A 27,105-nucleotide genomic window follows, 5' to 3' on the forward strand; every position below is an offset into this window, starting at 1 on the left:
AACAACAACTTACTTTCAAAACACCTTCATAGGGAGAAAAGGGAAAGAGGCCAAGCTGCCCCACAGTGGGGCCGACAGAGGTGGCGGCGTCAGGCCAGCCTCACTGGGGCTCCCCACACAGCCAGGAGCCTGGAGAGGGGCCCACAGCCTCTGAAATCTGCACTCTGCTGCAGGCATTCACCAGCAGGAAGCCCCGCTTCAAGACTCTCCCAAGTGTTTAAACAAAGACTACTTTATTGAGCGTTTAAAATGTCCGTGGCTCGTCCAAGGCCACTGAGCAAGTTAAAACCCTCACTCTCAGGGAAACCGCATCACCCGAGTTCCCAGCACAGCCACCGCGCATGAGTGCAGAGCGCAGACAACCGAGGGCCCAGGCCCAGTCCCCAGTCGGTTCCCGCAAGGGGTGACAGTGCCTGCAGGCGGAGTCTGCTCTTGTGAGCCCGGCCTGTCCTTGTCATTGGCTGATGACCGTCAGGTAGGGATTCCGCTCTTGTGCAGCCATCAGAAGTGCCTGGGTTTCCTCTCCGAGTTCTATATGTTTCAGCCTGGTCAAATACGAGAGAGGCCCTGTTTAGTCCCCACCTCTTACCTCATTCCTCCATCCCTTCCTACCAGGGGAAAGGCAAGGCCACCACACAGTGGGCTCTGCAAAGTGTCCACCCCGACTCTCCAAAAAAGAAAACACAGCAGCCCTAATTCGTGTCTAAGTCCTCCAGCCCACGCGTGATGGACTTCAAGCAATGGACTTGATGTCGTTGCACACAGGGGCGCCAAGACTTACGCAGGTCTCCCCACCCCTGCCGCCTGCGCCCCCGGTCCAGCAGCACACACGTCCAGAATCCGTGATAGCCAAAGCTCTGACTCCACAGAAACGTGTTTGCACGAGGAGTCGGGAAGCCGGGGCGGAAGCCTGAAGCTGTTTTTATTTTGAAGAGGTGGGACGGGGTGGATATCGAGGCACAGTGGGTTAAGGTGCCACTTGGGACACTCGTATCCCGTATTGTAGTGCCGGACCGAGTCCTCGCTCGTCAGCTTCCGATCCGGATTCCCGCGACGCCTCCGTGAGGCAGCAGATGAGGGCTCCAGTGCTCGGGCCCCTGCCACCCACAGAGACCTGGATGGAGTTCCTGGCTTCAGGCTTTGGCCTGGGCCATGCCTGGCTGTCGCAAGCATTTGGAGAATGGACCAAAAGTGGATGAAAATCTGTTGTTCTGCCTTCCAGGTAGAGGAAAAAAATAAAGACAACATAGCACTAGTTCCCATCACCCCAGAGCCTGGTCCAACCCTCTGTGAAGGGTTTTATGTGCATATTTTTTTAAAGATTTACTTGAAAGAGTTACATAGAGAAGGAGAGGCAGAGAGAGCGGGGGAGACAGAGAGAGAGGTCTTCCATCTGCTGGGTCACTCCCCAATTGGCCCCAACGGCCGGAGCTGCACTGATCCAAAGCCAGGAGCCAGGAGCTTCTCCCAGGTCCCCCATGTGGGTGCAGGGGCCCAAGCACTTGGGCCATCTTCTACTGCTTTCCCAGGCCACAGCAGAGAGCTGGATTGGAAGTGGAACGTCCAGGTCTCGAACCAGTGCCCATGTGGGATGCCGGCACTGCAGGTGGTAGCTTTACCCACTATGCCACAACACTGGCCCCACGTGCTTATTTCGTAAAAATTTCACATTCTTATTTGTGATGCAGACACTGAGGCTAAGCAATGTTAAGGAACTGGCCCAAGTTAAACAAAATCTGAGCGAGCCAGGGTGAGGATACCCATCCCAGCCACACGGTTCTGGGGTCCCTGCTATTGTATGCCACACTCTGCTGTTGCCTTGCGTCTGACAGAGGACTAAAGATGCTCATGTCTCGCTTCTTCTTAGACGTAAATGCTCCTTGTCCCTGGTATCTGTTTAGCTGCAAAGGTTCCCTGTAGCTCCACCTCATTGCTGGAGTAAGCTATGTTCTTTGGTGCACCCAAGTGTCTTAGTACACATCTTTGTGAGTGTGTTCATGGGGGAGAAGTGGAGAGACTCCAGACAGAAATAAGGAAATGGAAATGCTAATGACCTGACCTGAGCAGCTGAGCTGTCTACGTGTGGTGAAAGATTACACTGTGTTCCGTCAGAACCCACAAAGAGTCCATGTCAGGGAAAAACCAAAGCAAAACCCTCACGTGAGTGTGAAAATCACCTATCTGGTTTCAAATTTATCTTACCATTGGTGTCTATTTTCATAATCACCACGTCACCTGTTCAAAGAGGACTGACCCATAGACAGAAGAGGTGCTTGGCCCAGGCCATAGAGCCAAACATGAAAAAGCTAGAAATCCACACAGATCTGCAAGACTCCGGGAGGAACGTTTTGAGCTGTGAGCGCAAGTAAGAGAGAGACAGCACCAGCCCCGGAGATTACAAAGATGGGCTTCCAGCAAGTGAACCTTTCTGCAGGGAAGAGAAGTGACTGTGTTTCAGCGCCGCAGTTGCAATGGTTCTTTATAGTTTTTCATTTATTTTTGAGGGGGGGGGAGAGAATATCCATCCACTGGTTCACTCCCCAGACACCCACGTGTGCAGTGGCCTGGCTGGGCAGTGCTGAAGCCAGGAGCTTGGGACTCTGTCTAGGTCTAACACACAGGTCGGCAGGAACCCAATACTTGAGCCGTCACCTGCTTTCCCCTAGCAGCACATTAACAGGACGTTGGAATCAGGAGAGGGGCCGGGACTTGAACCCAGGCCCTCCAACGTGGAATGTGGACATGCCAACCCCACCCTCTGGAGTTTCAGCAGTTTTAACCTGACATCTTACACATCCATTTTCCAGAAAGGAAATGCTTAGGATTGTCTTGACCACATATTTCTTGGCAAAGGGTAAAGGAAAATGAATAGAAAGAGAAATGCTAAGGATTTATGTGTAGTTAGCTAATAAATAATAATTATACAAATAATTTGTATATCTATGCAAGTTAAAATTATATAAACTCTACATTTACATACTGTCAATTATAATACTTATGTACAAGAATAGATGCTCCCTGACTTACGGTGTGATATGTCTTGATTAATTGCAGATACCCTAAGTCAAGAAGGGTACCCTAACATATGGTTGCTGGAAATGCTAATTATGGAAAACACTATGGAGATTCTTCAAAAGCTACATACAGATCTTCCATACGGCCATATGAGAGAGCTACGTACAATTCCATGTTTATAGCAGCTCAATTCACAACAGCAAAGATATGAACCAACCAGATGTCCATCAGCTGATGACTGGATGAAGAAAACGTGGTGCACACACACAATGTAATACTGCCCAGCCGTAAACAAGAACAAAATCCTGCCGTCTGCAACCAACTGGGTGGAACAGGGGTTGTTGCTAAATGACAATTCAGACCAAGACAAACGCCACATGCTCTCTCGTATGTGGAAGTCAATAGATGCAGAGTATAGACCCGTGATGGCATGTTGGCATACAGATAATCAGCACTGTCTTCACTGAATTCTATCATCTGCACGACAAAATACCCGTCTTTCCTCACTCTGTAATCATTGGCATGACCCTACATTTTGTATTAATGTCCCTGTTTCTGAGAAAAACGGTATTTATGCATACGTGTTCAACACCTACACATGAAGTAAATATAGAAAAATGTTAAAAATTGTTCACTCTGAGGCCGGCACTGTGGCAGAGTGGGCAGAGTGGGTTTAGCTGCCCACCTGCAACACTGGCGTCCCATTAAGCACTGACTGGAGTCCTGGCCGCTCCACTCTGATGCAGCTCCCAGCTAATGCACTTGGGAAAGCAGAGGAAGAGGACTTGGGTGCTTAGGTCCCTGCACCCATGTGGGAGACCTGGATGAAGTTCCAGTCTCCTGGCTTCAGCCTGGCCCAGTCTCAGCCATTACCACCACTTGAGGATTGAACCAGTGAATGAAATCTCTCTCTTGCTCTCTCCAACTCAGCCTTTTAAGTAAATAAATGTCTTAACACACAAAAAAATAAAGTGCAAACCAACACTTTTGTAAAGTCAAAATATCCTAACTCCGGGCCTTCTGTGTCAGCAGAGGCTATGTTCACCGATATAGAGACCTACAGACGGACGGCTGCCTTTGTCAGTGTGCTGCTAGTGCTGTGATCCTTTGCACGACGCTAGTACCAAGGACCGTCATTCAGGGAGCATCACTGGTGGCCAGGACTTTGCTCTCACTGCCTCTCAAAGGGGGCACGGTATTTGCATTTGAAATGCAAAGGGTCAGAGTGCATTTCAGGTCCCAGCACATCCCTTCCGAGCCCAAGGATGCCTCCCACCAAGCAGGACCCACGGCAGCTCACCTCAGCACCCTCAGGGCACACCCTGGGTGGCTCACAGCTGCCAGCAGCACAGCCAGCCCATGGTGGTCCAGGGCGTTCCAGGACAGGTCCAAATCCTGCAGAGTCTTGCTGCTGATGAGAGCATAGGCCAGATCCTCACAGCAGGCACCGCTTAGCCCACACATCTGCAGCCTGCAATAAAGACACCGGGTGAGAAGCAGGCGAGCCCGGAGAAGCAGCGCATGGTGGGGATGGGAGCCTGGCATCCAGCAGGGGCTCCCTGAGCCGAACGCGGCCACACCGCCCTCCCTAGCGCCTGACACAGGGACGCAGACCACAGAGCCAGGGCTTGCAGTGGTCAGCCCGAGTCTTGGGTGGGTCATCCCCAGGCCGGGGAGGCTCTGCTTCCTCTGCACAGCCGTGACCTTGGCAGGACCTACCCAAGGGTCTCCAGGTGGCAGCTGGGCTGCACCAGCGCCTCACACAGCAGCTTCACGCCGGCGTCCTCTATAGAGTTGCTCCCAACCTGCAGACACCTGAGGTCCTGGCTGCCGACCAGAGCCTGGGCCAGGTTTCCACAGCCGGAGGTGGTGATCAAACATCTGCACACACTGCAAAGGAAGAATGGTCTCACGTTCCCCCACCTGTCTCTTTGCGTGGGGGAGACCCACAGCACGGGAAGTTAACCGCTGAACAGCTCAGCGGTGTTTGCCACACTCCCGAGGCCGTGCCGAACCCGTGCAGGTTAGCTCGACGTTTAAAAAAATTCAGAAACACTCGTTCTTAGTATTCAATACAACGACTAGAAGGACGCAAGTCCTAATCTGGTCCTTTTTCGCCTCTGTTTGGGGTCAGGTCCGTCTGTCCTCCCGTGCCCCCCCATCTGCAGAGCTGAGAGCTGGCACGTCCAGGGTGCAGCGTCCGGGCTAGAGACCTCTATGCCCACACTCACTCTGTCCTCACGTCAACCTGGCTCCCTGGTGGGCCCACACTCACTCTGTCCTCACGTCAACCTGGCTCCCTGGCGGGCCCACACTCACTCTGTCCTCACGTCAACTTGGCTCCCTGGCGGGCCCACACTCACTCTGTCCTCACGTCAACCTGGCTCCCTGGCGGGCCCACACTCACTCTGTCCTCACGTCAACTTGGCTCCCTGGCGGGCCCACACTCACTCTGTCCTCACGTCAACTTGGCTCCCTGGCGGGCCCACACTCACTCTGTCCTCACGTCAACTTGGCTCCCTGGCGGGCCCACACTCACTCTGTCCTCACGTCAACTTGGCTCCCTGGTGGGTTTTGCTCTTGCTGTCACGCGTCGGAAGTCCTGAGCACAGGGCTGGTTTTGGACGCGGCCCACACGTTGCCCAGACTCACCGCTCTCTCTGCCCTGCGCACATTTGTCTCCTTGATGGGTTCTGCTGGCCACCGGCACCAGCCTAACTCCTTCACCCCGGGGATTCCCATTAAGTGAGTTGGAACTATCTTCCAAGTTCCATTTTCTCTTTTATAGTTCGCATGTTTTTCTCTTCCATGTTGCCTGCTAGATCTATCTTCTGTGTCCCTAATCTTTTACTTTTGTCTGATCCCCTGCCTCACCCTTCTCTTACAGTCTTAATTATATTGATAATTTTTTTTTTAATTTTTGACAGGCAGAGTGGACAGTAGAGGGAGACAGAGAGAAAGGTCTTCCTTTTTGCCGTTGGTTCACCCTCCAATGGCCGCTGCGGCCGGCGCACCGTGCTGATCCGATGGCAGGAGCCAGGTGCTTCTCCTGGTCTCCCATGGGGTGCGGGGCCCAAGGACCTGGGCCATCCTCCACTGCACTCCCTGGCCACAGCAGAGAGCTGGCCTGGAAGAGGGGCAACCGGGACAGAATCCGGTGCCCCGACTGGGACTAGAACCCGGGGTGCCGGCGCCGCAAGGCGGAGGATTAGCCTAGTGAGCCGCGGCGCCGGCTTATATTGACAATTTCCACATGTTCGCTGTCGCCCTTTCTGCTGGAACGTGGTGGTCTCGTCACGCCCTCCTCCCCAGTTCCTCTCTAAAGCATCCTTTGTTCGATCCGCGCTAATTCCCACGCGTGGTTTTGGGACCCTGCCTCCACGGTTTACCCTTGTACCTGGGATTTGGGATCTCTCCCCCCCCCCCCCCCGTGGCATTTATCCCTCTCGGAGAACACCAGCAGACATGGTTCTAGCTGTAAAACCACCCTCTGTGCCTAGTCAGACCACCACCACCCCCCCCCCAAGCCTTTCTGCACACTGCATAGTGCGGCCGCTCACAACGAGCCAAGCCTGCAGCACGGGAGTCAGGCCGCGCAACTGTCCCCGCGGACAACGCCACAGAACCCAGCCAGGGGCTCTCGAGCCGCCCCCCATCCCCCATCCCGCATCCTCGGCACAGACCCGCGGTCTCCCCAGCACCAAGCGCCTCCCAGCTCTGGAAGACATCCTGGCCCCAGGGGAACCCACCACAGAGACCGCAGGCGGCAGCCGGGGTATCTCAGGGCGTCACAGAACTGCTTCAGCCCCACGTCTCCCAGGCTGTTGATGCTAATGTCCAGGTGCAGCAGCCTGCAGTTGCAAATGAGGACTTGAGCCAGGGGTTTCCAGGCGTCCTCACTGAGGTGGCAGCTGGTCAACCTGCAGGACGGAAGCACGGGCAAACTGAGAGCAGGGAAAAGACACCCGGGACGGTGTGGCACACACTCTCATTCCAGCTGATGGCTCTGTGGCCTCACATACAGAACCCCCCCCCCTCCAGAAACCCGGTCTTTTCCTTGCTCTTGAACCTTTTAAGCCTCGCTTTGAAGAATTTTTTTTTTTTTGAAAAAAAAAAAAAAAAGAATAGTGCTGAGTTTAAAGCTAATTCCGTCTCCTTCCCTGGGTGGGTCCATTCTGGGTCCTCCACCTGGCACCTCTGGATCGCAGAGGGTTTGGGCCGATAGCACAGGACTGTGCCCCGAAGCCCCAGGCACAGAGCCCTCTAACCCTGCAGAAGGCTCCTCCCAGGCCCCTGTGCTATGCACATGGATCAGAACCTGGCCCAGGAAGCCTTACAAAGACCCCTAAGCCCTAACAAGATTCTACTTCACACCTGTCAGGATGGCTATAATAATGTGAAAAAGGAAAATAAATATTGGCAAGGATTGGAGAAATTAGAACCCTTATACATTGCTGGAGGGAACATAAAATTGTGCAGCCGCTAAGTAATTTGATGGTTTCTCCGAAAGTTAAATGTGACCCAGCAATTACATTCCTAGACACTAGCCCAAGAGAACTGAAACCAAAATGTTCATGACACACTGTTCAGAAGAGTCCGAAACAACGCAAATATTCTCAGTAGATGAACAAAACCACGTCTACTGATGCAAAGGAAGACTACTTAGTGCCGAAAAGGAGTGGAGCACCGATACGTGGTAAAACCGATGAATTCTGGAAGCATGGCGCCGAGTGAAAGCAAACCACTCCCTAAAACGCACACGTTGTGTAGGTCGATTTCTATGAGATGTCCAGAAGAGGAAAACCCATCGAGAGTGGAGTGGTTTCCACAGGCCAGGGTTTCTTATCCAAGTGATGACAATGTTCCAGAGCTAGATGACCAGGACGGTTGCACGTCACTGTGACCAAACACTAAGATCACTATATTGCATATTTTAAAAGCACAAGCTGTTTGGTAAGAGAATTGTATCATTAATTCTCTTTGAATCTTTGTGTGTTTGACTGATGGGAGTTTAGAGAAAGAGCAAAGCATCAAAAGGAGAAGTATCTGAACCCGTTGATGCCAACGCACCTAAGTAGAGACTAAGTATGTGTGCGGATTCTGAGGCTGGCACTGTGGCATAGAGCGTTAAGCTCCTGCCTGCAGTGCCCACATCCCATATGGGCGCCAGTTCGAGTCCTGGCTGCTCCACTTCCAATCCAGCTCTCTGCTAGTGTTCCTGGGAAAGCAGTGGAGGATGGCCCAAGTGCTTGGGTCCCTGCATCCACATGGGAGACCCAGAATAAGTTCCTGGCTTCAGATCATTCCAGCCCCAGCTGTTGCGGCCATTTGGGGAGTGAACTCGTGGATGGAAGATCTGTCTCTGTCTCTCTGCCTTTCAAATAAATAAAAATAAGTCTTAAAGAAAAGGGGGGGAGATTCTTACTTGATTTTAAAAAACGCTTGGCGTGTATATACCACGTGCACAGCAGGGAGAAGCTGCACCAGTTGTAAGTGCGTTCAGGAGATCATGCACTTGTGCTACCAGCGCCCAGGTCTAGACACATCCCAGGTGGGCATATCCCTGACGTCCTGTGCTCCCCACCTGTCGGCAACCTAACCAAGGTTTCCACTGTTCTTTGAGTGTCAATAAAACCACACTGTCTGCCCTAAGTCCGACACAGTCCCGTCACTGACGTGCGAGTTTCCTCTACGTTTTTTCCTACACTGCAGACCGTTCACCCTCGCGGAAGATGAGCATACAACCACAGCTCTCTCGTGGAACTCGCTGCTAGGGTACATCTACATTTTTTCAGTGTTGTGAATATCGGACATGAACGTTTCATGTCCGTCTTTCAGCAAACAGAACCGGGCAACTGCCAAACATGCGTCGAACAGTGGAATTTCTGGGTCACACAATACACCAAACTGTGCTTCCCAAGAACTCGCGTCGGTTTATAAGCTGGCTTCCGTATTCTGCCCTCGGTTTCCCAGCAGGTTCAGTTTGCATACGACAGGCAGGAAGGAGACAGGTGGACAGAAGTGGGCAGTGAGAACAGCGCGCAGTCCCCTCTGGCCTCCAGCCAGGGACCTGGGGACCAGGGAGACTTACAGGAGCTCCTGTATGCCACACATTGGGTGGTTCAGAGCCTCACACAGCAACTTCATGTCACCCGACGAGAGATTCACGCAGTTGAGGTTCAGGTATTTCAAGCCTGGGTTATAAGTGAACACTTCAAAGAAAACCAGCTTCTCACACGTCATGGTAACTGTATTCATCCTGCAAAAACCAACGTTTTTAAGGTTTTCCTGCTCTCCAGCCCTGGAGCCCAGCCTGAGCGCCCGTCTTTGATGGCTTCCTACGACGAACTTCATAATTAGCTCAGACTGTTCACCACCCAGCCAGCTAGCCCGGTGGTTCTCAACCCCAGCCAATTTTGCCAGTCACCCCCACAGAACAGTTGCCAACTGGGCTGTGACCCCAACCAGGAGCGACCGCCACTCGGTGGAGGGCAGAGGCCAGGACCCCGTTTCTCAGCGTCCATGCCCTGGGCTGCAACTCTCCATCTACGCAGCTGGTTCGGACGAGAGCTACAGGTCCGGTCCGCCTTCCACTCACACAAGCTTCTGCAAGTGGCACCCCGGCTGCCTCAGTTGATGACAGAAGATCACCAAGGTAGGTTCCGTGAAGCTGCTGTCCACCACCTGGAGTTCCTGGAGGTGCTCGTGGGAGGTGAGCACAGAGCAGATCCGAGACCAGTACAAGAAGTTCTGCCTCGTCCTGCCACGGAGAAGGAAGAACACACTTTCCATGAGTGAGCCGACAGCCGAAGCCGCCCCCACCCCTGCACGGACAGCAGAAGCCGCCCCCACCCCTGCACGGACAGTAGAAGCCGCCCCCACCCCTGCACGGACAGCAGAAGCCGCCCCCACCCCTCCACGGACACAGCGGCAGGAGGCACCTGACCCAGCCCCTCTTGCAGTCAGCGAGAAGCCGGGTCAGCTCAGGTCATCTTGCAACGCCGCAGATGTGCTTGGTGGTTCCCTGCAGGGAGCAGTGTTTCCAGCACACAACAGAGGCCAGGGATGCTTGCATGCACCCCACAATGCACAGAACAGTCTCCTTCAAACCCCAGGAAGGCCGCTCCAAAGTCACCTCTGGTGCCAAGGTCCAGGAGCCCTGCCTGTGTCCAGTGCCCGTAGTTCCACAGTGAAAGGTGGGTCCGGACACCACAGCCGAGCCCAACCTTAGCACCCCTGCCTCAGCCTGAAGAGCCTGTGTCGCGTCCTCCCCGTGGGAACCGGCCAGCTCCCTTGAATTTGGGGTGCGCTACCTCACCTGTCCCATGGCTGTAACACACTCTACCTCTTAGCCATCTTGCCTAGTATCAAATAGGAATTTACAAGATTTTTTTATAAAGATCTATTGATTTGAAAGGCAGAGTTACAGAGAGGCAGAGGCAGAGGCGGGGGGGGGGGGGTCCTTCCATCTGCTGGCTCACTCCCTAGATTGCCTCCAACAGCCAGGGCAGAGCCAGGCAGAAGCCAAGATATTCATCCAGGTCTCCCATGCAGGTGTAGGGGCCCCAGGACTTGGGCCATCTTCTACTGTTTTCCCAGGTCACAGCAGAGAGCTGGATGGGAAGTGGAGCAGCTTGGACTTGAACCGGCACCCCTATGGGATGCTGGCACTGCAGGCGGTCACTTTACCCACTAAGCCCTAGTGCTGACCCCTGTAAGATCCTTAGAGTAACTTTCAAAGTGGATTTTGCAGCTGGGATGTGAAGAAAGAGTCCGGTTATGGTCCAGTGGGAGGGATGTAAGTATTGATTCTGAGCGCTTTCCTGACTGATGGGCAGGTATATGTGAGACACAGTGCGGTGTTCTCAGTGACCCACTCAGGGTGAAAAGCATGACCATGACCTCAAAATCCCATCACATCTCTATGGGGAGCCCCAACGCTAACCCCACGGCCAGTTTCCTCATGGGACAACAGCAGCTAGGAAAGCAGGTGTCTCAGAACAAGGTCACTGAGCGTCAGTTACATTGTCTGAACACAGGAAGAATGAAACTCTGATTCGCAGCAAAATGTACAGGACTGGGGGACACACGTTCAGTGACAGGAGTCAGACACCAGGCCAGTGCTGTAGTACAGAGTTAAGCTACCGCCTGCCACACCGGCAGCCCAATCCTAGTAGGGGTTTGGGTCCCGGCTGCTCCACTTTCAGTCCAGCTCCCTGCTAATGCACCTGGCAAAGCAGTGGGAGACGGCCCAAGTGCTTGGGACCCTGACATCCACTCGGGAGACCCCGATGGAGCATCTAGCTCCTGGCTTTGGCCTGGCCCAGCCCTGGCGGTTGTGTCCATTTGGGGAGTGAACCAGTGGCTGGAAGAGCTCTCTCTCCCCCTCTCTCTTTTTTCCCCTACCTCCATCACTCTGCCTTTCAAATAAATAAATACATCCTTAAAAATGTTCTTCAGAGAGCCAACTGGGGGCTGACACTGACGCCTGTCCGACAGAAAAGGCGAGAGTCTAACCATGACCCTATACAAGTAGGCGCTATTGCATCAACAGAACCGTCTGAGCACATGGGTGGACTCGGAAATGGAGGGGCTCACCCGTACGCCCCTGTGTTTTCTCCCTTAAACAGGGTTACGACAGAAAGGCAAAGCTTCCTCAGGTTGTAACAGTGTTTTAAGTAGGAGGCAGCAATCCGCAGGTCAGAGCTGGAAAAGAAGGTCAAGTTCAGTTCTTGGAAGCAGGCCATCACCCGCCCTGCAAAGACGTCGTCCTGAATCTCCGAGAGATAGTAAAACAAGACCAAGAAATCCACCTGCGAATGAGAAGCCGCACACCCACTCATGCCCTGCAGCAACTGCTCGAGTTCCTCTTTTCTCTGTCGGGACAGGTTGGAGCCAAAGAACGCGTCCAGCTTCTGTCGCTCCCTTTCGCTTAAAAGGCCGAACAGGAACAACCCCAACAAGGTCGAAGACCTGCGTTTGTTCAGAACGGTCAGCAGGAGCGTCCGCGTGCACTGGACGGCAGGGCTGGGGTGAGCGCTGGGGTGCTGCAGCAGGTAGAAGAGGGCGGTGCACAACTGCAGCAGAGTCTCGTGGAGGAAGCCGTACACATTCTTGGGCGCCTGGTACCGCAGCACCTTGGTGTCCAGCAGTGTGGGGACGGCCGCGTCCCCGATCCCATTTCTCCTGAGCGCCTCCTGGTTGAACAGCTGTATGTGTGTCCACGTGCCCTCCGCAGCCAGGGAACACAGGCTCTTCAGCTGCTCCCGGCTCTGCTGAGTTGGATACATAGCATCCTTGGGTGTGAATGAGTTAAAGAGGAAGGAGATGAACATAGAGGTGACGCTCCGGCAGGTCAGCGCCGGATCTTTGCCCCTGTCCATATCCTGCTTCATGGACATGCCCATGACCCAGCAAAGGATGGGGTTTTTGCACATGGAGAAGAGGCAGCCATTTCTGCTCACCAGCTGGAAGGCTTCCGTGGCCCTACGCTTGTTTGGAAACAAGCCGCTGAAATAGAGCTTCTTGCTGTTCCTGTTGAACCCCAGGATCGTTTTAATGCTCGGATTCCGCAGCCCGCTCAGCAGCTCCCCTTGGCACTGGGGTGTGACCGCGAGGAGCAGGAAGGCGTCCGGGAGCAGGGTCTTCGCCAGCAGGCTGCGCAGAAGCACCTGCCCCGGCCGCGGCTCCATCCAGTGGCTGCACAGATCGTACGGGGGCCCGGCCATATCACGGCTCATCTCTTCCACGTTGTCGACGAGGAACAGCAGTCTCTCCGGCTGGGACACGACATCTGCCAAGGGAGTGGAGTGGTGAGGCCAGTCTCTGGAGATGAGCGACACCAGGCTCGTGCTGGCCAGCTGCCTCACCTCGCGGCAGCAGAGGTAGAAAACGTACGAGAACCTGTCCTGGTAGAGGATGCTGTCCGACCAGGCCAACATCAGCTTCCTCAGCAGCGCCGTCTTCCCGATCCCCCCGGATCCCTGTAAGACCACGGTCCGGGACTGTCTTCCGGCGTCCGTCGGAGCCAAGAGGTATTCTAGAGACTCCTGTTCCTCCTCGGTCAGCCTCCACTCGAACTCGTGACTTGTAAACACGGAGTCTCTGGACCACACGTGGGGAAATGTGTTCCTGATGTGGTCTCGATACATCTTTGTCGGCCCTGTGTCGGAGGGCGAGAGACAGACAGCACCACGTGTTAGAGGTGGACACTCGTTTCTACAGGGTTTCCTTTGATCCAGCAGCTTTTCTCCTCGGGGATCTGCAGACTGTAGCCCTCAGGCCGAGGGGGAGAGGAGAGAGGGAGAGGAGGGGGAGAGGGGAGAGGGAGGTTGCCCTGGTAGTGAAATTCAGAGCTGTATTTCAGGAGCGCCAGACTGGAACTTGATCCTTCAGCCATCCCAAAAGTGTTGGAAACAAACTCCCTTATAAAAATGACTTTTCTTGGCCGGCGCTGTGGCTCACTAGGCTAATCTTCTGCCTTGCGGCGCTGGCACACCGGGTTCTAGTCCCGGTCGGGGCACCGGATTCTGTCCCGGTTGCCCCTCTTCCAGGCCAGCTCTCTGCTGTGGCCAGGGAGTGCAGTGGAGGATGGCCCAAGTGCTTGGGCCCTGCACCCCATGGGAGACCAGGATAAGCCCCTGGCTCCTGCCATCGGATCAGCGCGGTGTGCTGGCCGCAGTGCGCCAACCGCGGCGGCCATTGGAGGGTGAACCAACGGCAAAAGGAAGACCTTTCTCTCTGTCTCTCTCTCTCTCTCACTGTCCACTCTGCCTGTCAAAAAATTTAAAGAAAATTTTTTTAAAAATGACTTTTCTTTCCGTAAGTAGGGTGATCTTTGCTTTCTGTGAGTGAATGGTGGCTGATGGACCAAGTATGTGGGGGGCTGCTGTAGAAATTTTCGCTATGTCCCCGCATGACTGTGAATGGGTTTGCCTGGATGTAGGTGACGGATCTGATCTAGCGCCCCTGGGAAGGCAGGTGATCCCGCACTAACCCACCGGGCAGGCAGGTCAATGGGTTCTCCCAATCTTTCCACCCCCGGAAGCTCCTAGCTGCTCAAAGTGGCAGCCTGGTGTCAGCGAGGATCCACCAGCGTCCCAGGCTTCTTGGGCATTTTGCTCGGCCCTTAGTGCCTTTCTACGTTCCTGGCTCTGTCGACCACTCTGGAGATTTTAGCTCCGTGTTTCGTAACTCACCCAGGACGAACTACACGGGCACGCCCTCGGCCCGGCTGTGGAAGGAGGTCAAGGCTCAGCCGCCCACAGGAAGGTCTCTCTTCAGACCTCTCTGAGGTACACTTCACCAACGCCCTTTTGTTGTATTGAAGTTGCAGGTTCAGAGTGTTCTTCGTATAAATCCCTTTTCACAAGTCAAACACGGTGACGGGGCGGCTGTTGGGCCTGGTGGCTCGGACGCCTACACACCTCTTGGAATGCCTGGCAGAGGGTGATGCCACAATAGTTGAATCCCTGCCGCCCCTGTGGGAGAGACCTACACCGATTTCCCAGCTCCCAGCTCTGACCTGGGCCAGCCCTGGCTACGGAAGGTATCTGGGGAGCATGTCACTGTGAGGACAAAGAACAAAGTCTAGCAGAGAGCTACCTCCTGCCAGGGAAGCTTGAAATATGCAAAGAATGCGGCCTGAGATGTGCCAGTTCTAGTCCTGGCTGCTCCACTTCCCATCCTGCTCTCTGCTGTGGCCTGGGAAAGCAGTAGATGGCGGCCCAAGTGCTTGGGCCCCTGTATCCACATGGAAGACTCAAAAGAAGCTCCTGGCTCCTGGCCTCAGATAGGCGCAGCTCAGGCTGCTGCAGCCATTTGGGATGGAAGACCTCTGTGTCTGTAGAGGACATACAGAGACAGAGGAAGAAGTCAGGTGCCCCCCCCACACACACACTCACCTTGAAAAGCGGCTGTGGCCGGCGCCGCAGCTCAATAGGCTAATCCTCCACCTTGCGGCGCCGGCACACCGGGTTCTAGTCCCGGTCGGGGCACCGATCCTGTCCCGGTTGCCCCTCTTCCAGGCCAGCTCTCTGCTGTGGCCCGGGAAGGCAGTGGAGGATGGCCAAGTCCTTGGGCCCTGCATCTGCATGGGAGACCAGGAGAAGCACCTGGCTCCTGGCTTTGGATCAGCGCGATGCGCCGGCCGCAGCGGCCATTGGAGGGTGAACCAACGGCAAAAAGGAAGACCTTTCTCTCTGTCTCTCTCTCTACTGTCCACTCTGCCTGTCAAAAAAAAAAAAAAAAAAAAAAGAAAAGCGGCTGCCCCCAGTTAACTAGGGAAGCAGCTGCCCCTGGGATCTTGTCTAGGGAAGGAAGACGTCCTAAGTTCTGCTTCTGTGAACTCCAGTCATCAATCTGTCCTAATGAAGCTGCCCCTGGTCGCTCTTTTACAAAGATACTGGCCCCACCGACCACTGCAGTGTGGTCCTAGGTCACGTAGGCTGCAGTTTAGACCCAGCAAAGCTGTGACGGCTAAGGTGTGATGCCGATGCTGCATGTTGTAGAAGACGCGGGACCGCTGCCGAGTTCTCACAGGATTCCAGCTGAGCCCGCTGGCGTAGTCAACCGCTTGACCCGCCACTGTCTCTGGTGCCTTTTTGAACCAAGGGAGCTTTCTTACCCCAGGTTTCTATGACATACCTGTAACTCTGCCTTTCAAATAAGCAAATCTTTAAAAAAACGCAAAGATGGGGCCAGTGCCGTGGCTCACTTGGTTAATCCTCCGCCTGTGGCACTGGCATCCCATATGGGCGCCGGGTTCTAGTCCCGGTTGCTCCTCTTCCAGTCCAGCTCTCTGCTGTGGCCTGGGAGGGCAGTGGAGGATGGCCCAAGTGCTTAGGCCCCTGCACCCGCATGGGAGACCAGGAGGAAGCACCTGGCTCCTGGCTGCGGATCGGCATAGCTCCGGCTGTAGCAGCCATTTGGGGGGTGAACCAATGGAAAGACGACCTTTCTCTCTGTCTCTCTCCCTCACTGCCTAACTCTGTCAAATAAAAAAAAAATGCAAAGAAACAGTAACAATTTATGCCAGGATAGATATAAACCTGATCCTTAAACAGAAAATTAGCCATCCCGACTTGATCAGTATGAACTATAGACATGTACTGAAGTATCACACTGCATTGCAGAATGGGGTGTAACTATTATACATGAGTGAAAAACAAACAAAAAAAAGGAACCAGAAACGCTAACCACCCCAATTTGATTACACACATGTATTGTAGTCTCGTGTTACACCCCATAAAAATGAACAATTTAAAAAGGACTGCCCTGCGTGGGCCTGGAGATCATTATGTGTGACATAGCTGGACTAGAAAGGCAAACACCACGTTTTCTCTTATTTGCAGAAGTTAACGCATAGAAAGTGTAGAAGCTGTGCCCCTGTCTTCACTGGGTTTCCCTGAAGCACACAGCCACGGCCACGGCCCCGCCCTCCCCACACGCCCGGCCCCGCCCTCCCCACACCACCACTGTCACGAATCCCCAGCTGTGATGTTAGCAGCCCTGCTGTCAGGAAAAGCAGCACTCATGTGTCCGTGGACACTGTCTGCATACGAAGCGAATGCGGTGGAATGTTAAAGACTGTGCAATGCTAAAGCTAAATAATAAACATGAAAAGAAGACATCCTTCATGTATCACAGCTTCTCGAACAAGAGCTTCTCTCTACAACACATGCATTCGAAACAACTCAGAAATCCCATGGAGCGCTGCGCTTGATGGCCGAGTAAGCACACGTGACGATCAGTGAGCCTCAGTGCATTATACACGTTGTACAGGTCTATGTCATATATACATGATACACACATAGACATCACGTATGATGTATGGCAGCTGCCGACTGCTGCTCTTGGTGGGCCAGACCCACAGTTCCCGCACCACAGAGTCTTCTTGGAGAGCTCCCGGCCTGGATGCAAGTTCTCCAGTTAGGGTGAAATCACGGGAGAGCCAGAGAGGGGTACAATCCAGGCTCAGGCGCACGCTGATGTCCCACCACACAGGACCACCAAGGTCACGTGTTCTGTGTCCTCCCTACCAGAAAAGCATTTTCCCACCACACAGTCTGGCTCTACTGGGAGAAGCCACCCCAACTGTGGCCCGAGCCTCATCCCCACGGGCCCACTCACCTGTGCTCTCTCTTCTGGCCCTCTCGCAGAGGTCCTCCCTGCCCATCGCGCCAAATATCCTGAAGGTTGTGTTCCATGCCTGCTGCTCCCCACAGTGCTGGATCAGCAGGTCCGCGAGAACTTCCCGGGACGCCGTCTTTACCTCCGTCCAGGGGATTTGCTGGAGTCCAAGTTGCGAAGTCTCCAGCTTGAGGAGCTCCTTAAATTTGGCCAACTCCTCCCTTCTGAGCTCCCCCAGGTACCACGTAAGGCCGGAGTCAGAGAAGAAGGATGCCATCTTGTCTGGGACAGAGGTCAACGAGGTGGCGACCAAAAATAAGACAGAAGTGGAACCTGTAGAAAATGTAAGGCAGTCCCAGGCTCTTTCAAGTGGTCACCAACTTCTTGTTTTCATTTTTATTTATTTGAAAGGCAGAATTACAGAGGGCGGGAGGGAAAGAGAGCGCGAGAGAACAAGAGAGATCTTCCATCCACTGGTTCATTCCCCAAACAGCCGGGGCTGGGCCAAGCCAAAACCAGGTTTCCCACATGGGTGCAGGGGTCCAAGCACTTGGGCCATCTTCTCCTGCTTTCTCAGGTGCATTAGCAGGGAGCTGGATCAGAAGTGGAGCAGCCAGGACTCGAACCGGAGCCCATATGGGATGCTGGTGTTGCAGGTGTGCTCAACCTGCTATGGTACAACACCGGCCCCAAACACCAACTTCTTGTCCAGTCCCTTGCTAGTTCCAGGGCATGGGGGTGAGGAATCCTTCAGACAAGACTGATCCTACCTCACCTTCTCATTGAAAGGGTCATGGACACAATGATGCCTGGCAAACTCCACCTAAGGAAGACCACTCAAAAGGAGGGCCGCTGATCCCAGCTCTGATGACGCCTGACGAGAGACAGCATACAACGTGCTCAGTGCGAGTATCCAGGAAGACCTTCCTGATAAAACGTTACAGATAAATGCCAGTATTAACTAGCTGGAAAAATCAACCATGGAAGCCCAGACTGCAGATGAAGGCTTCCATAGTCACAGTGTGTAACAAGTAGGCAAAAGTGTGCTGATCGACAAGGAGGACCTCCCAGGGGGACCACGGATGGAGGAATGCACAGGATACACTCAGCCTGTTCTCACAGGGCCCCTCTTCAACATAGAACCAAATGTAGACCAAGCCGTAAGGCGTGGGAGACTACATGCTCTCTCAGTAGTCAGAGATGGCGTGGTTCCCCCCAAACACACCACTGGTGTGTGACACAAGCATGAAGGAGGAGGAGCTCTTCCACAAAGCATGCAGTAAAAACGAAGTCCAGATTAGAAAAAAATATCCTAGATGCAGACTTCACATCTTACCCAAAAGTCAGTCCCATGATCGCATCCATGTGGGATGTAACACATCTGAGCTCAGGGCCGGCGTCGTGGCACAGCTGGTTAGGTCACTATCTGACACCAGCACCCCACATGGACCCTGGTTCAAGTCCCAGCTGCTCCACTTCTGATGCAGCTCCCTGCTAATGTGCCTGGGAAAGCAGTGGAAGATGGCCCTAGTGCTTGGGCCCCTGCCAATCCACCTGGGAGACCTGGACGGAGCTCCCCCTGGCCATTGCAGCCATTTGGGCAGTGAACAGCAATGGAAGACCTCTCTCCCTCTACCTCTGCATCTATATAACTCTGCCTTCCAAATAAATAAACCTTTAAAAATTAAACCTTTAAAAAATTAAACCTTTAAAAAATTAAACCTTTTAAAAAATAAACCTTTAAAAAAATAAACCCTTAAAAAATAAACCCTTAAAAATAAACCCTTAAAAATAAACCCTTAAAAAATACATGGCTTAGATCACTTCTTGGCCTTAAAAAAAAAAAAAGAGAATGAATCTGCTTGATTCCTTCCCACATCCCAGGGGAAAATGCCTTTGAAATTATCAATCTGATTATTTGTATCCAGAATATACAAAGAACTCTTAGAACTCAACAAGACAATCATCAACCGAATAAAAGATAGGCAAAAGATCTCAACTACTTCAAAGAAGATCCTCGGTGGCAAGAAAGAATACGAAAAGATGCGTGACAAAGTCTTCAGCACAATGAAGCCTCGGAGTGGTGCGATACCGCTACACACCATTGAAAGGACTGGCCGTGCTTCCGGTGAGATGAGAAGCAATGGCTGGAGGGGCTTTGCCTCATTGCCACTGGGAAAGCCAAAGATCAGAGCTCCTCGGGAAGCTCGTTTGACTCCCAGGCTCAGGAGCTGCGAGAAGACAGATTTCTGCTGTTTTGGGTGCTGGCAGCCCAGGCACACCTGGAACACAGGGCCCGGAAGCCTTCAGAAGACTTCAGAAGACTCGCGGCTCAACAGGCTAATCCTCCGCCTTGCGGCGCCGGCACACCGGGTTCTAGTCCCTGTCAGGGCACCGGATTCTGTCCCAGTTGCCCCTCTTCCAGGCCAGCTCTCTGCTGTGGCCTGGGAGTGCAGTGGAGGATGGCCCAAGTCCCTGGGCCCTGCACCCCATGGGAGACCAGGAGAAGCACCTGGCTCCTGCCATCGGATCAGCGCGGTGCGCTGGTCGCGGCGGCCATTGGAGGGTGAACCAACAGCAAAGGAAGACCTTTCTCTCTGTATCTCTCTCTCACTGTCCACTCTGCCTGCCTGCCAAAAAAAAAAAAAAAAAAGACTTCAGAAGACTCACGAGGAAATGGAGCCACCAGGTAAATCTATCTTGGCGCCAAAGTATTGGAAATTCACGCACACGAGGCATCAGCACCCAGGATGATGGGATAACGCGTATTCCGTGCTCCAGTTTCTGCTTCCTGATTGTCTCGAGAGGCGTCAGGAATCCTAGAAAGAGGTGGCCACCTCCTGCACTCCAGGCTCTCACCCCGTGATCCACTCCCTGGGCTGCGTTTCGGAGAGCCCTCGCTGGCCGGCCTCAGCTCACCTGGCGGTCAGGGAGGCTTGCCGCACCTGTAGCTCCTCTGCGCCACTAACTTTAGAGTTGGAAAAAGCCAGGCCAACAGAGCGGAGCCACCTGGCCCTGGATCCAGCGGGACCAGCCTTGGAAGGCTCGGAAGTCGAGTACTCCTGAACCCAGGAGGTTAAGCATCGCCAACACGAGCCACCTTTTAACGTGCTAGAGAAGTGAAAATGTAGAGAGCGCCTCGAGGGGAGGACCTGACGGACCCTCTCTGGCCGGGTGAGAAAGGAGGCAGGAAGAGGGGAGAATGAAGACGGGCAGTAACCACGGAAATCAACAGACGGGAGAGACGCCCGGCCACAGGGGCCCTGACTCACCCTCCAGGTCTCCCCGGCTGGTCCTTGATGGGCGGCAGCTGGAGCCCAGAGGAAAAACTCTGTGGGGCCATTTCATTGGCCAACAAGTTCCTCCCTCCCCATTGGCTCAGGACGACTTGCTGCTAATTGGCCCTGGGAACAGGTGAACCAGAGCTTTCTCCACCCCCACTTTGGGTGTTAGTCTAGCTTTTGCCCCGGCACCCAAGAGAATGGTAGATATTTCGGAGTGAGCTTCTGATTTGGGGTCCCCAGGGCTTCTGACCGCACGGAGGTTCTGCCAACCCCTCCAGGAAGGCTGGTTTGGGAGCGGTGACTGCCCATGCTCTACAGCGTGTGATTCCTTCCCACAACCCAGACTCCTGAGAAATATTTCTGCATCCTGATCATCTATCTGCGGCCGCCACATCTGGTGAGTGCTGGCTACCGTTGTTGGGAGTATGGAGAAGGGCATTGCGGTCCTCAGGGGTGAGGTCAACACTTGGGTGGTGAGCACACTTTCCCCTGTGTCCCAGCATCCTTAGCGCCATCACACTAAGTGACGTTCATTGGAGATGGTCAGGTGCCAGGTACTGTCCTTCCAGAACCCCCGTGTGGCTTCCTCCATGCGAGATTTGGCTTTCTTAGTAGGTTGGTTGTGAACACATGGTGTGTATAAGGAGAGTGGAGAGCATGATGGGAAATTTGAGGAGCGGCCACTGTCTTAGCTGCACCAGCTCCCGTCCACGGCCCCGATGGAGAACGAGGCTCTGTTGGGGCCGTCACAGACCCTGCCTGCCAGCTGCACGTCTCTTCCATCCTCGGTAGTTTCCACTGAAGTGAAGGGTCTGCCCCTGGACCGCCCTCTATTTGCACTGACACAGGTTCCCCCAGGAGGCAGGCTTAGTTTCTGCTGGTTTTGAATGATAGCGTATAATCCTGTGTCTTGATTCTCTGGCTTATCCTCACGCCTCTGAGATCTCGCACTGCAGTCAATCTCTAGTCACGGCCTTACATATTTAAGTGTATCTGTTCTTGGTGACAGACAGCTGGCTTGTTCCTCGGTGTTCGCTAACGTGAAGGATGCTGTTTTGAACACTCGTGTACGTAGTCCCTGGTCCACAGCCCTCTGGAACTGCTGGTCACACAGGCACAGGTCACCCACTGACTGCCTGCCCATAATAGTTCTACCAACTCACACGAGCACCAGGTTTTCATGGATATCCCCATCACGGCCCACTCTTGCTACTGTCAAAATTTTACAATAGGGCCACACGTTGATTGGAAAAAGTAGTTTGTTGTCGATTTCACGCACCTTTACCTGATTATTTAAAAGGTGAGCGTTTTGCACACGTTCACGGCCACTTGTTGCCTCTTTTAGGAAAGGCCTTTGCATTGTTAGGTTTCTAGTGGTGTTTTCTGTCTGAATTGGTGTGTAGAGTTCTGTATTCTGGTATAACAGGTTGGCAGTTATGTGTACTCCATATATCTTCTCCCCATTGGTGGCTTATTTTTTTTTTTTATAAGAGTTGTTTGCTAGACAGTATTTATTTTTAATGAAATGAAGATTTAACAGCCAGCACCACGGCTCACTAGGCTAATCCTCCACCTGCGGCACCAGCACCCTGGGTTCTAGTCCCAGTTGGAGCACCAGATTCTGTCCCAGTTGCTCCTCTTCCAGTCCAGCTCTCTGCTGTCGCCTGGGAGTGCAGTGGAGGATGGCCCAGGTCCTTGGGCCCTGCACCCGCATGGGAGACCAGGAGGAAGCACCTGGCTCCTGGCTTCGGATCGGCACAGTGCGCCGGCTGCAACACACCAGCCGTAGCGGCCACTTGGGGGGTGAATCAACGGAAAAAGGAAGACCTTTCTCTCTCTCTCTCTCTCTCTCTCTCTCTCTCTCTCTGTCTAACTCTGCCTGTCTTTTAAAAAAAAAGAAATGAAGATTTACCTTCTCTTTTATAAATTAAGTCTTGTTTAAAAAATCAGTCCCTACTCCAAGTCATAGGGGTATCCTACATTAACTTTCAAAACACAACAGAGTTTTGCTTTTTGCCTTGAAGGATTAATGCACTGGAATTTTTATCCTCTAGGATAGAGAGAAGGGATCTAATATTTTTCATTTTGAATAAAAATAGCACTAGCTTCATTGAATGAAGAGTTCACCTGGTGCCGTGTCCTGCAATCTGGTATAAATAAATTTTTCATACTTGTCTGCCTTTGTATGGGGCTCTCTGTCTTATTCCATTGATTCGTTTGTATATCCACGTATAAAAACAGGTCTTGCGTACCGTAGCATTTTAATGAAGTCTTTGTAATTTAGGTCCAATTCAAGCAACAGCTCCACCCCTCCCCCAACACACCTGTTGTGCTTCACACGTCTCTTGGCTTTTCCTAGCTGCCCTGTTTGCCACGTGGCTTTTATCTTGACATGAAGATTCCTATTGATATTTTATTGGTGTTTGGCAGAATAGAGATTTGGGGGAATATTGATAGACTTACAATAATGAACATTCCTTTATAGGAATTTGGTGTCATTCTTCATTTTATTTTTTAATTTTTTAAATTCTATGGGGGGGATTTATTTATTTTTATTTGAAAGAGTTACACAGAGAGAGGAGAGGCAGAGAGGGGGAGAGATCTTCCATCCGCTGGTTCACTCCCCAATTGGCCACAATGACCAGAGCTGTGCCGATCTGAAGCCAGGAGCCAGGAGCTTCTTCCAGGTCTCCCATGCAGGTGCAGGAGCCCAAGGACATGGGCCATCTTCTGCTTTCACAGGTCATAGCAGAGAGCTGGATGGGAAGTGGAGCAGCCGGGTCTCGAACTGGCGCCCATACAGGATGCCGGCGCTTCAGGCCAGGGCTTTAACCTGTTGTGCCACAGCGCCGGCCCCCATTCTTCATTTTAAACATCTTTTGTATGGCTATTAAAGTTTAATATTTTATTCAACAGACTTGTAATATTCTGTTAGAATCACTCCAAGGGATTTTACATTTTTCTTATCACTGAACATGGAGTCTTTTTAAATTTCAAATTCTAACTATGGTAGTCTTCTGTATCTGAGGCTCATCTTCTGCAGTCTAAACGTATTAAATGGAAAATTCCCAGAAAAAACAATTCCCAAGTTCTAGATAAACTATTACAATGTGGTGTGATGTGTTCTCTACGTTATTATTGGTTGCTCTTGTTAATCGCTTCCTCTGCTTAGTTGTAAATTAAACTTTATCATCGCTGTGTAAGCTAAGGACAAGCCCAGTGCTGTCTACAGCTTTAGTCACTGAACAGGTCCCCTGTGGACAGTTTTATAGAAATTAATCAGATTTTTATATGATACTTGTCAAAGCCCAGTTTTTCTATAGACTTGGGGGGAGGAAGTTTACATAGAGATTCAAATTATCTCTGTGGTCATTTTGCCTTTCTTTCAAATCGCTTTCTTGTCCCCCTGCAATGGCTGTACTTCTAGCACTATGTTGAAATGAGAGGCGACAGAAGGCACGTTTGTCCTGCACCTTGCTTTAAAAGCCACCCTTGCATGACTTTTCCGCTCCTTGTGAGGTTTTTGGTTGCCTTTTCGGAGCCCTTTATTGTGTTAAGGAAATTTGGTTCCTAACTTACAAACTCCGCCCAAGAGCATGAAAAGATGTTGAGTCTTCTGTTTCCCTTTCTGCATCTGTAAAGATGATTCTTTTTCTCCTTGAATCTGTTTAGTAGGGGGAGTTGAATTTGTCAATCCCAGCCCTAACGAGAGTGCCTCCAGGTGGGGACAGGTCACCAGCAAGCCTCAAAGATTCTCAGGGGCTCCAGTCTGCGGCCCGGGCAGGGCCGAGCTAGGAAGTGCTTCTGCAGATTCTGCCACCGGTTAAAGCAGTCATTCCACACGTATTTATTGCATCCGTCAGGCCTGCACGGCTCCTTCGTCAAGTGCGCTCCTCACTATGCGTGTGGCACAGGTGGTAGTCGGGGTGGAGATTACCGGCAGAGTTCTTCCCTGCTGGTATGGCCCGAATCAGTCATTTGGATCCAGGTGGGTCTGGGCCCTCTTCCAATCAGCAGAGCCTGTGAAACCCAGCGGGTGTAGACAGGGCGGCGACCAGGTGCAGCAGTGTTTTGTGCCCATCGAGAGCCTGCGGGAGCCGGTAAACAGAGGAGACGCTTCAGGAAATCGCTGAGTGGGTCGAGCGCTTTCTGTTCTACTTCCTGGCTGGGTCACTTGGGGACCCCGCCGGGGAGTCCTGGTGCCAGGTTTGGTGAGTTACTTTTGCCAGTTCACCTCCTTGGATTTTTTATTTATTTTTCATTGACACATACTATTTGTGCCTCCTTATGGGTACGTGACTCTAACTGGAGTCCACGTGTAGTGATGAAATCAAGATAATTAGCATTTTTATCTCAAACATGAGTTCTCTGTGTTGGGAAACTGCAAACTCGTCTGTGGTTACTTAGAACTGTAATTAATTGCTGTAGACTGTAATTACCCTACTGTGCCTCAGAAAGGTTTCGGGAAATGCAGCTAAAGGATGCTTTGGGTGCAGACCGTTTGGAAACGTAGGCATCGATGTTCGTAACACTGACGTCCATGAACTCTAGACTCCTCACATAGCAGTACAATGACTTCCCTCCCTCCGACTGCCGGGTTACCCGGTTTCCACCTCCTCACTCCCCCTCGTCTCCTCCTCCTCCGTGTGACTTTTGCTGCCACAACCCGGGAGAACACGCTGCGCCTACTTCGCTGTGTCTGGCTTCGGTATCTTCACGTCCTGCAGTTCCTTCGTCTTGCCGCAAGCGACAGGATTTCGCCATTGTCACAGCTGCGTAGTACTCCATCGTGTGTGTGTATCGCTTGGCGGACGCTTGGGTGGCTTCCGTATTCTGACCATTGCAATCCATGTACTTCTGTGGATTTCCAATGTCCCTGAGTCCGGTCATCACTCCCATTCTCTGCTGTTCTTCATTTAGGCTGTTTCTCTTAACCAGAGACCGATCCCCCGTCTAGTTGGCACGTGGAAGGTTGGAGCCAGAAGGGGTGTTTGAAAGTCACAGCTTTGCTGCTGGTGGAAAGGCCCAGATGAGCCTTTGTGCCTTTTTGCTCCACTTTGGCTGCCCGAGGAAGTGATGGCTGGGGACTGGCAGCCATTCCCCGATTCCTGGGTCCTGATTCATAGCCGGATTGGGGTGTGTATTTCTGGGCTCTGGGGTGTTTCAGAGCGCCCCCAGCAGCGTGGGTGTGTAGCAATCAATCCTTCAGAAGGTCTGGTTTGTGGCGCTTGGAGCTTCCAGCATTGGTTATCCCGACGCGGTGCTCATTCAGTCCGTGAGCCTCGGCTTCCACCTATAACACCGGGGTCGGAGCTCCTATCCCGAGTCGCAGGGATGGAGCTGGAATGAAATGGGTGCTGGCAAGAGGATGACGGGGGCGCTGGAGGCCTCGTGAGGCCTCGTTCACCGCCATGCACCTGAGGAACACATTTCTCTGCAGCGGCAGAGGTGCCAGCCAGGCTGCAGGCGGCTCCCAGCCTCCATTCCCTCCACACTATGGGCTGAGCACTTCTTGGGTTCCTTTGTGACTTTTTAAGTGGATTAAAAACACATGCTGCTGAGATACCAGGGGTATTCAACCGTGCCCTTGTCAGTCTTCATCTGTTTCTGATTTCTACATTTATGGGATAATTTAAAGAATGTAGTACAGAGGCCGGTGCTGTGGTGTAGCAGGTAAAGCCACCGCCTGCATTGCCGGCATCCCATATGGGCGCCAGTTCGAGTCCCGGCTGCTCCACTTCCCATCCAGCTCTCTGCTATGGCCCGGGGAAGCAGTAGGAGATGGCCCAAGTGCTTGGGCCCCTGCACCCATGTGGGAGACCTGGGAGAAGCTCCTGGCTCCGGATTGGTGCAGCTCCAGCCATGCAGCCAACTGGAGAGTGAACCAGCAAATGGAAGACCCCACCTCACCCCACCTCTGCCTCTCTGTAATTCTTTCATATAAATAAAATAAATTTTTTAAAAAAGAATGTAGTCCAAAGAGGAGGACACGTTACGGAAGCGCAGTGCCTAGCGATTCTGCTTCATGGGCACTACAGCATGAAGCGTGAGCCCAGAGTGTCTAAGCTCACAAAGGCCGTGCTTAGCTTTGCCAAGTGCGATGCTGCCTCACACCAGCATTCACTTTTTAAACTGATTTCTTTAACTGACCTGTCTCTGAGTTGTGTATAAGATGACTGTTCTGGGGCCGGCGCCATGGCTCACTAGGCTAATCCTCCACCTGTGATGCCGGTACCCCAGGTTCTAGTCCCAGTTGGGGAGCCGGATTCTGTCCCGGTTGCTCCTCTTCCAGTCCAGCTCTCTGCTGTGGCCCGGGAGTGCAGTGGAGGATGGCCCAAGTCCTTGGGCCCTACACCCACATGGGAGACCAGGAGGGGGCACTTGGTTCCTGGCTTCGGATCGGCGCAGCACACCGGCCATAGCAGACACTTGGGGGGTGAACCAATGGAAAAAGGAAGACCTTTCTCTCTGTCTCTCTCTCTCTCTCTCACTCTCTTTCTCTCTCTGTCTAACTCTGCCTGTCAAAAAAAAAATGTTCTGTGTTGCTGTGGATTCAGAAAGGGGCATAGGAGGGGGTTCTGTGCTCACCCTCACAGAACCGGACAGCACACGAAACACGGAGGGGCCTACTTGCCGAAATCCAGGGGGCCTTGCTGAGTCTGACACACTGTCTTTC

General features: G+C 52.8%; 1 protein-coding gene across 1 annotated transcript; it reads right to left on the minus strand.

Annotated features, from left to right (window-relative positions):
* Positions 1-454: 454 nt before the first annotated feature.
* Positions 455-17,422, minus strand: NLRP4 (NLR family pyrin domain containing 4). Its single transcript, XM_062177604.1, has 8 exons — positions 17,146-17,422; positions 11,614-13,177; positions 9,614-9,775; positions 9,107-9,274; positions 6,765-6,935; positions 4,735-4,905; positions 4,316-4,486; positions 455-545 (listed from the first exon to the last, which is right to left on the minus strand). Exons 1-8 carry the CDS (start codon positions 17,420-17,422, stop codon positions 455-457), a joined length of 2,775 nt encoding a protein of 924 aa, XP_062033588.1.
* Positions 17,423-27,105: the final 9,683 nt, after the last annotated feature.

This window comes from Lepus europaeus, chromosome 19, assembly GCF_033115175.1.
Source record: "Lepus europaeus isolate LE1 chromosome 19, mLepTim1.pri, whole genome shotgun sequence".
NCBI classification, from domain to species: Eukaryota; Metazoa; Chordata; class Mammalia; order Lagomorpha; family Leporidae; genus Lepus; species Lepus europaeus.

Coding starts and splice junctions, on each gene's coding strand:
- NLRP4 (XM_062177604.1), bottom strand. CDS start 17,422: ATGGCATCCTTCTTCTCTGACTCCGGCCTTACGTGGTACCTGGGGGAG. Junction 9,275..9,613: donor TGCCACTTGCAGAAGCTTGT/GTGAGTGGAAGG, acceptor TGGTTTTTGCAG/GATGAATACAGTTACCATGA. Junction 4,487..4,734: donor TGCCACCTGGAGACCCTTGG/GTAGGTCCTGCC, acceptor TCTTTATTGCAG/GCTGCAGATGTGTGGGCTAA.